The following is a 10,210-nucleotide window of genomic DNA, read 5'->3' as shown; positions in this document are numbered from 1 at the left end:
TTTTAAAATGTGAACATTAGATAAGCAACATTGAACAGATGGAAAAACCTAACATAGTGAGGCATTTATTCATAGTACACAAAGGAGAAGTCATAAAATGCTCTGCAGGTAGAACTGTCAGCAGAATCAGAGGAGCTTTTGTGGTTGACATGTTTGACAAATTTGAGGGTTTCTTTGTCTCTGTAGATGAGGGCGAGGGAGTTGTCCTCTGGATAAACTGTCAGAAGCTGAGAAGACAAAAACAATGAACATAAAAATTACTAATTATTTATGTTTTTAGTCAGTTAGTCATTATTTGCATTTAGCTATCAGCAGGTAGTCACTTTTAGCCAGTACCTGCTGTACAACTGCACTTCCTACTGAACTCACCTCCTCATCCTCCTCATTAGCAACGTAACACGTGAAGCCACCAAAGTCTGACTGCCAGCCTAAAAAAGACAATTTAAAGTTTTGTAAAAGTCACAACAGAGATTCTTACTGTGTGTGTGTGTCTGCGTGTGTGTGTGTGCGTGTGTGTGCGTGTGCGTGTGCGTGTGTGTGTACTCACCTGCACAGCCAAAAGGCAAAACAAGGTCCAGAGCATATTCTGCACATGCCGCTTCTCCATCATGCAACAAAGTGTAGCCACCTTGAGTCCATCGACGCAGTTCACCACAACACATAGGTGTGCTCAGCTCTGAAGAAAACATAAACATTAAAACAAACACAGAGTCAGAATTGTGTAGACTTGTGGCACCTCAAACTGACACAAACCTTTCTCTCTGCTTGTATTTGCAGATTCAGGTGATGACCCCCGGTTTTCTCCATCCTGTTCATCTTCTTGCTCGTTCTTCTTCTCTTTCTCTTCATCTTTAGTCTCATCGTCATCATCGGCAGGACATAGGAAGTGCAGTCGAAGGCCAGTGAAGTTGGAGAGAAGCAGGAAAAAAGCTTCTGAACGAAGCAGCTCCCAACATGCGTTTACACACTGAGGCAGAGTGTCAAGAGATGCTACTTCAAAGCATCTGAGAGCACACAGATAAAGAACAGCATTAAATACAGGATGCTCCCCAATAGTGGTGTAATGTAACTAAATAAAACTACGGTAGTAGATTTAGGAACATATTCAGGTACTTGGTAGTATCAATCTAAAAATATAATTTGTAATACTAAAACACAGACCCTTGTTTTACCTTAAAGAGTACACAATGAGTACCTCTGATTTTGGGACTTTAACTATCCTTTGATGCTAATATATCTGTACTTTTGTAAAACTTTCAATGCAGAACTTATAATTGCGAGTATTTTTACAGCATGGTATTGATGCTTTGTAAAAGTAAAACATCTGAGTACTTCCACTACTACTTTCCACAGAACAAACATAAAAATATACCACGATGACTGTTAACTGTGCATGCCACATAACTGCAATGTTCCCAGCTCAAGTTTGGCTGCAGACCCCTGTTGCCTGCCTTCCTCTTCTCTTGTACCCTAATAATTCCCGTCCACACCTCTACTATCTCCTGTCAAAAAAAAAAAAAAAAAAAAAGATAAGTTGAAGAATCATTGAAACACGACCCACCTCTTATTGGGTGGACCCCTCCTCATCCATTGAATTTGAGCAAGTTGCAGAGCTTCATTCACCTCTCTGAACTTCTCATCCTAGAGACAAACTTGAACTCAGTGAGCAGGAACTGGTGGACATGTGAAATGAAAAAACGAGTAATGTCACCTTGAGAAAATCTTTGAGCTGAATTTCAGAGCTGTCCTCAAACTCCCCCTGAATCTTCTCCTGATAGGAAATATCCAGGTACACTGGATTGACCCACTCAAGCAGCAGCGTCTCCTGTGATGAACACAGAAAACAAATTTGTGAGCAGAATGTGTGGTGTCCATTAAAGGCACAGTCTGAAATTATAATCATACATCTGTGTATTGAATATAAAGCTGGAACCAGGGCACAGTGAGCTTAGCCATCTGACACATGACACAGATGCCCTGTGAAAGGACAACTCAGTACAGAAATGCTCAGCAGACAATGTTTTCAGAGGGGACAAAAACTGACTCACACTGACTCACAAATTTTCAGAACTTGTAGTAGTTTTCAGAACGTTTTACCTTCCTGATAGCACGCAACTGCATTGTCAAAATAATTCATTATTTTTTGTTTACTTGTGTTTTGTCATTTTCAATGTTTTTTAAGTTAAATTGTGTCGAGCTTACACGACCACCACCACCACCTGTAACACCAACACGTCATTTTTACGCTTAGTTTTGTTTAGATTAAACAAATGAGGTATAACCTGTGTATTGTGGAGCTTTAGACGTGTTGGTAGCTGGATTTTATATTTAGAAATAACCAGAACCAAGCTGCGTGATTCCAAAAGGCTGGCTCTGTTTCAGATTTTATCCTAATATAAATCAGCCTCAGAATGTAATACAGCTGGTCATTTTTTATCTACCTTTTTTTAACCAGGTAAAGAACCTGTTTTGTATCATTACATTTTCGGACAAGCTAAACATGGAACACACAGTTACATTATCACAACCAATTGGTATAGGTAATAGGTAAATTTACACAATAGTAGACAACTGTTAAAGAAAGTAAATTATGTCAAACTGAATTATAAGAAGGTGGTTCTGAAGTTTTGGCCCCCTTATTCAATTTACAGTAAACAGGGGGGGCAAAACTAGAACTCTCTTGATATAATGCACTCCAGTAAAGCTCCACCACCCACCATGACCTCAATAATGTACAGAGAGTAGAATTATTACCTTTCCTACAGTTTCAACTTACAAACGGAGATATTATAACATTGCAAAGGTATAATTCAAGGCAGAGCTGGCGTATTGCATTGCAATAGATTGTACAGGTGTACCTATAAAAGTGGCCAGTGAGTGTATATTTTTTGTCTAAAACTGTAAACGTTTGATCAGACTCACATCTCTGGGTAAGTGTAGACTCCTCGGGTTAGAAGGCTCGATGTGACGAGGAGGGCGCTCCAAAGACGGTCCATGAAACCAACCACTCAGGGACAGACGACACTTCTCCTGAGACAAAACTTCTGACACCTGAAAAAATTGTTTACAGCAATTTGCCAAAAAAACGTCAAAGTATAAGAGTAAACCAAACATCTTTAAAAACAATATTAGGGATTTATCATACCTAACAATAAATACTTTTTGAAGAAACCTAAATCAACTGGCTCTTTTATTATTATTCACAAAAAATAATAAGGAAATAATAAGAATATTGATAATAGTAATAATAGTAATAATAACTATAGTCATAATCAATTACTACTGCTAAAGAAGAAGAAAAAGAAGAAGAATGATGGTATTTATTAAATAAATAAAATATGATCATGACTAGTCAAATTTTTTGCTGTTTGAGGCAGGAATTTGTGTAGCTTCAGTCCCAGGCATCTTGTTTAAGATCTAAGAATGTTTTCCAAGCTTCATCAAAGTTTGCTTTATTGTTTTTATATATAGCTGATGTTTTCTCTATGGTCATGTATTCTGTGAGAAGATTTGTCCAGTGACTAATATGTAGTGAGGTTTTCTAGTTTTGAAATATTATTTTCTTGGTGGTTAAAGAGATGAGCACTTGGATTCTATTTTAACTTGAAGATGACCAACTTCTGAGATGTTTCCAAGTAAACAGAGGGATGGAGATGTGGGGATTCTGCAGCTCAGGATAGCGGAGAGTGTCCCTTTCACCACTACACAGAAAGAATGCACCGGAAATAATCATCTGTGCTACCTGAGGTGCATTGTGAGCAGGTATCTGTGTTGGTTAAGCCCATTTTAACCATTTTGCTTTGAGTGATGTGGGTTCTGTGAATGGTCTTGTATTGTATAAGTTGTAAATAGTTGTAAAGTGTTGCTAGTCATGAAGAAGGTGTTGTTACAGATTTCTATCCAAAAGTCAGATTTGGGGGATGAGTAAGATCTTTTTTCCATTTTTCTACTGGGAATGTTATTATATAGGCTTTATTGGATATAATTGTATAGAGTTTAGACAACAGTTTCTTTGACTTAGTGATTTTTATTATCTTGTCAGTTAGTGTAGGGGGCTGCAGTGGGTTGTTTGTTATATTAATTGTTGATTTAATTATGAGTTTTAATTGTTGGTATTAGAGGAACTGTTCTCCCCCAACTCCATAATTTTCCATTAATGTTTTAAATGGTAGAAATTGGTTATTCTCAAATAGGTGGTGAAGGTGAGTGATTCATTTGTGCTGCCATGCTGGAAAGTGAATAGGGGCATTGTGTTATTGAAAGTCTGGGTTGTGCCATATTGGGGTATGTTTACAAGGTGCTAGTGTTGATTTTATGATTTTGTGAGCTTTCCACCAGGCTGTCAGAGTTGAGGAGATGTTAATTGTCTTAAAATAGTTCCTTTTTTGGACTGATTTTGGCATTAAAGCGAGATCTGAAACTGATATGGGTTTACATTGATTTCTTGTTTTTCCTAAAAAAGTGATTTGAGCCAATTACCTATTGGAGCTGTAGGGAGCATTTAAAACAAATAGTTGATTTGTGGTAAATCTTAATTTTTACTGTAGCAATTCGTCCAATGAGTGAAAGTGGAAGGTTTGTCCAGCGTGTGAGATTGAAAAGGTCTGACAGCCTGGGGGAATTATTAATGCCTAAATATTTAATGTTGCCAGTATGAAATGGAAGGAGGGGTTCCTGTGCTGCAGAATCCCAGGCATCTTCAGAGAGTGGAAGTATTGTTAATTTGTTCCAATTTATTGTATAAGAGATCATATTTGAGATCAGGAAAAATTCATTAATAATATTAAATGTTTTCTTTAGTGAGCTGTAGGGTCCTGTAAGTGTAGTAATAGGTCATTACTGCATTAAGACCAATTTTGTGATGTGTATTTGTGTCCTGGATTCCTTTATTTCTGACATTTTGTCGTATGGCTGCTGCTAGCAGTTCTATAAAGATGGCAAATAAAGATTGAGAGAGTGGGCATCCCTGTCTGGTTCCCCGGTGAAGTGAAAAACTCTCTGCAGTGACCCCATTTGTGATTACAGTGGCCCTGGGTGTAGTGTATAGTGTTTTTATCCACTGGATGAAAGACTCTTTAGATACTTTTTCTGAATCTAATGATAAAATTATGGTTTTAGTTTGTTTTTGTTGTGACGGGGTGATTAAGTTAAATAGTTTCTGGACATTGTCTGATGGGTTCCTATTTTTAATGAAACCCATTTGGTCTGGGTGGACTAACATTTTGTTGACTGTCTCTAGTCTAGTAGCTAGTGCTTTGGTTATGATCTTTAGATCTGCTTTGATAAGTGAGAAGGGTCGGTAACTGGAAGGATGGGTCTGCAGATAATTTTAAGACCATTTCACAGCAGTGTTTCTTCTTCTTACCTGGTGAAAGGAAACTGGAGAAACTTCAAAGAGGACAAGTGTGTTCCAACAGGGTAAGAGGGACTTCACTATTTTCTGTGGTTGGAAATTACCTGTTGCCAAAGGTGGAATAAATACAGTAAGACTTCTGTTTTTTTAATGCACACAAACATACAGACATACATACACACACACACAAAGTGGGACACTCACAGTCCGTTGTGTAAAGGTCGAGTGTTCCCCCATCGCTGCTCTCCCATGGAGGCACAAGATAGAGGATGAAAGCAACACGCCGCCCCTCCAGCTCATCATCATGACACAGAAGAACATCTAGAAACAAAATACAGTATATTTTTTCTTAGCTGCTTTTATAACAAATCTTCTATAATTTACTCCATGTTGTCAAAATCCCTATCATTAAAGTTTTAAGTCTAAGCTCACCTGTGTATTCATATCTGGCACAAGAAATATCAACTGTAGGCTCCAGTTCAACCCCCAACATCTCCCCAAGCCAGCAGCGAAACTGCCCAAACAGAGCTGCCCTGAAAACAGAGAAGCCGAAAAATGTACATATCTGCTCTCTCAGCAAGACGAACGATATCTTTACATGGTTGCAACTGTCCAAAAGTCCATAGCATCACTGGAACATTAGCAAAGCTTCTTTAAAATGTTAATTAAAAGTAAAACAAAGACAATGAGAAATGAACAAGACATAATTTGGAACTTCACAACAGCTCTTCTGTATACTAAATGAAAATGTGTCCTGATACCTGGAAAATAGTGAAAAGACTGTGGTAGACAATAAACACATTTTGATTGCCCATCAAACACTTTGTGACCCTGGTTATGATAAATATGTTCATAAGGGTTTACTTATAATGTAACCACTGACACTAACATTGATTTTGTTTTAACTTGTTTAAAATGAGAAACTCTCACCAGTCTGTTTGGCTGTCTGAAACCCCCATGAGATTTTGTTGAGAAACAAAAAATTAATGATCACAACAGGAGGCCGACACTGTATATTTAATTATGGTATTTATCCTGCAGGGCTGCATTTCTGCACTGTTTAGTCACGAATAATAATATAACGGAAATGACATACCTCTCCACTACTGACCTAGTTTATTAATAAGGAAAATACAAACGATTATATAATTATAAAGAAACTATATATACAATATTTTTCTCTGGGTTATGTCTGAGTCTATGATATTGATTTGGATTCTGATTTGAATCATTTTACTTATAATTTATTGCACAATTCCAGCATAAATGCAAACAACAAAAATCATCAAGTCTGCATAGAGAAATTATACTAATTAGGTGGCAGGCAGAAACTCTAGCTCCACCTGGTGGAGCTTATACATGAACAGCAAAGTGTCTTTGCTGCAAACATGAAAACAGAAGTTAAACAACGGAAAAATAAATGAAAACAAACAGTCTTAGCTTCATTATACAACAGTCTAAATACTCTGTTACAAGTAAATGTCCTGCATTAAAAATGTTACTTTGTATAAGCTTAAAAAAATTTATTTTTTATTTACTTAACATACTGCTGGGTGGCTTGTTAATTTCACATGGTGATTAAATGAATAGAATTCAATGATTATACTGTATTTTGATTAAATTATGACAAGTAACCATAGTTATTCAATAAATATATTGACGTATAAGGTAGCAAAGCTTTTTTTGTTTTTTGTCGTTTCATCTTATCCTTTGAGTTCAGAGTCGCTGATAAGTCGCTGATAATTTTGTCTGCATATGTTGACTTGTCAGTTTTTACTCCAGTTGCCCTTCCTGATGCAACCCTCCCCAGTTTCTATCGGGCTTAGGACTTGCACTGCACGGCTGGGGATGGGGACGGGCTGTTGGGGGTTCAGTATCTTGCCCAGAGACACTTCGACATGTGGTAGTGAAGAGCCTCTGACCCTATGGTCGGTAGGCAGCCACTCTACAAACTGAGCTACTGTCCGTTAAAAGGTACCAAAACTATGTACTCAAAATTGTACTTAAGCACAGCCCTTGAATAAAGGTACTTAATTATCCTGGCACTGTACTGTTATGAGAAAACTTTTAATGAATTCAATTTCAATTTTTTCAGTGTTGAAATTGAAAATCCTTGTGTGTTTGGTTGTAAACTATTATTTATTTTTACATCACTTTTTTTACACTACAAAATGGAAAAAATGTTATACTTCGAGTCAAGCGGGTGGCGGTTGTCCACGGAGCACAGGGTCAGTGGTTCAATCCCAGGTCCTGGCTATATTTTGAAGTGTCTCTGGGCAAGACACTGAACACTGAAAATATGAGACTCCACTTGCTTTTTTTAAACTATAATCATGGCTGAAAAGCCTGATAGAAGCGACCACTGCTGGGGTTTATACTTACACAAACACAAGCTTGGTCCGTCTCACCGAACATTAAACAACTGTAAAAGTGGTTTAACGTGAGTTGGCTCATTCTCCTGGGGTGGAAACGTGGTGTTGAAAAGGGGCATCAAATAAACTTAAAATTGATTACATTGTACTTTGTCGAGTGGGAATAAACAACAAATGTAGGACTGAATGACCTGACAGTAACATAAACTAGCTTTATACCTGCAATACAGATTTTTGAAGTCACTTTGAGACAGCAGAAATAGGTTCTTTGTGCATGGTAGGAATCATATGTGAGGTTAAGCTTTAGTACAGGTGGGAGAGCAACAGACATTAATTGACCAGTAATTACAAAGGAAGTGGTTCAATCTCAGCTCTTAAGTAAATCCGTAATAAAATAAATTTTAAAAAAAGATGAGCTTGATGTGACCTGTCTATTAGAACAGAGCTTATCCTGAGAGTGGCTCCAACTGACAGAACATCGTTCTCAGCATCTATCCAATGTTACGCAATGACCATGAAACAACAAAGTCACACAAGCACACATCAGGTTTGTCATATACACAAGATATGTGTTACCTGAGTCCAGCAATGTGTGGCTCTGTTCTCTTCCTCAAGTCGTCTGACTGCACACAAACAACACAGTGAAGATGAGAACACAACAATCCCTGGAATAAATCAGTTTATATCAGAGTTTGATCAGTTACCTGTTTAAATTTGTAGAGATCATTTGACTTCTCGTGGAAGTTAAGATCCAACAGCTCTCTCTGCAGGTTTTCTACAAATGTCTCACTGATAAGAAAGTTCTTGATGATACAGTGAGGGAAAGGGTGGCAATCCAACTCTAGATCCCCTGCACAATTATAACAGGTTATGTTAACACATTATGTAAAGATACTATAGTGTATATTTAATTGTACACTTATATAACGACTTACTGACAAAAAAAACTTTAAGCACAGTGTTGATATTTTGAGGAGTCAAAATTGATCCAACTAGGGCACCAAATACTAATTCTGGGTCAAAGCCTATGGCATCTCATAGATAAGTACAATGCATCCTTTCACATTAGCATGTGATCCACAGGGCTTGACCTTCTCTAATTGGAAATAAGGGAAAGTCTCACCCAAAAAACCTAGGGTCAGTGAATATCTCCTAGTTGCACTGAGGCTGGTCTGAGTGTAACACTTCTCTCCATGATAATATAAACTATTAAGTAGATGTCTATTAAAAAAATTTTTTTAATGTCTCATACTTTAATTTTAGATATACTATTATATGTCCACACCGTTTATATCAATGAGGCTAGACCGAGTAAGAGAAATTACTTTTTGTATAATAAAATACAAACTTCAGCCTCTAACACAATCATAATCTAATAAATACGATCATCGTGGAGGATGAGCACTGTTTTATTAGTTTTATATATTTGTAGGTTCATTAATAAACTGCCATCTGAGTACATGTACCCATTTACATGTCGTGAAACTACAGACATCTTCAACACAAATGTTCAAAACAAAGGGAGGAAACTTTGTGCTCTTGCTACAAAACAATGAACAATACCTTAATAAACATCAATATTGCTAATCAAGGTTCATTGACAGAGAAATGCTATACGTTAATCGTTTCTTCGGTGATTTAAGGTGTTGTTGCGACTCTGTTTCCATCCCATAGTCGACAGACCGACATCTTTGTTGTGATTTGGAAACTACACTGAACTTAGAAAAAGAGTTCACAGTTAGCTTTTATCATTGAGTGCCCTGAAAAATGTATCACCCAGATTGTTAGAAGGGCCTCTAGAGACCATGTTAATGTAATCAGAACAACAATGTTTGTTTTGCACTACATACGGGGATATTTAAACATCGCCGATTAATTTACAATACAGAAAGTGGTTGTTAACTTACTTCAGGGACCCGAGTGTATGCTAATGTATGGGGGCACAAAACAGGTTTACGCTAAAGCACAGAGACACAACAACACACACACGACTGTCTGATTTAGCACCCTTACATGTAAAAAACTTGACAAGACAAGAAGAACCGAGGCGGTTTGTTGGCTTTACCGTGGCTGTAGTGACTCCTCTGGCTCCACGCTTCCTTCACTGCGTTCTTTACATGCTCATCTTCAACGCACGAAGACAGTTGAGCTGTTGCTTCACATTTCTTCTTCTTTTTCTTCTCGTCTGTCTTAGTGCACTCATTCTGTTGTCGTTTAGAAGTCATTTTTTAATAATTACCCGGTCTGAAACCAGGTTCACATACAGTTTGTGAAGTGATTTGACAACTCTCGCTTTAACGTGTAGGTGAAAATGACCCGTCTGTCGCTGGTAAATGACGTTGTGCATAATCGTGGATCCCACAGTACAGACTGACAGGCGACAGAGCTGGTGTATTAAATTTCAAGTTATTAAAGCGGTGGTATTTATGAAGGAAACGACTTCGATGTTCTGGCCAATAATTATTTCTTAGGTACACATTTTATT

General features: G+C 37.5%; 1 protein-coding gene across 1 annotated transcript; it reads right to left on the bottom strand.

Annotated features, from left to right (window-relative positions):
• Nucleotides 1–30: 30 nt before the first annotated feature.
• Nucleotides 31–10,075, bottom strand: ogfod1 (2-oxoglutarate and iron-dependent oxygenase domain containing 1). Its single transcript, XM_067486365.1, has 13 exons — nt 9,791–10,075; nt 8,430–8,575; nt 8,302–8,348; nt 5,786–5,886; nt 5,558–5,674; nt 5,366–5,457; nt 2,923–3,051; nt 1,712–1,825; nt 1,562–1,641; nt 754–1,004; nt 548–676; nt 370–428; nt 31–227 (listed from the first exon to the last, which is right to left on the bottom strand). Exons 1-13 carry the CDS (start codon nt 9,948–9,950, stop codon nt 66–68), a joined length of 1,587 nt encoding a protein of 528 aa, XP_067342466.1. The 5' UTR covers nt 9,951–10,075; the 3' UTR covers nt 31–65.
• Between the last annotated feature and the right edge of the window lie 135 nt (nt 10,076–10,210).

Source organism: Channa argus, chromosome 2, assembly GCF_033026475.1.
Source record: "Channa argus isolate prfri chromosome 2, Channa argus male v1.0, whole genome shotgun sequence".
In the NCBI taxonomy this organism is placed as follows: Eukaryota; Metazoa; Chordata; class Actinopteri; order Anabantiformes; family Channidae; genus Channa; species Channa argus.
This window is presented reverse-complemented; position numbering and strand designations above follow the sequence as displayed.

Coding starts and splice junctions, on each gene's coding strand:
- ogfod1 (XM_067486365.1), bottom strand. CDS start 9,950: ATGACTTCTAAACGACAACAGAATGAGTGCACTAAGACAGACGAGAAG. Junction 1,826..2,922: donor GTCTACACTTACCCAGAGAT/GTGAGTCTGATC, acceptor TGTTCATCACAG/GAGACGCTGCTGCTTGAGTG. Junction 1,642..1,711: donor AGCTCAAAGATTTTCTCAAG/GTGACATTACTC, acceptor GTTTGTCTCTAG/GATGAGAAGTTCAGAGAGGT.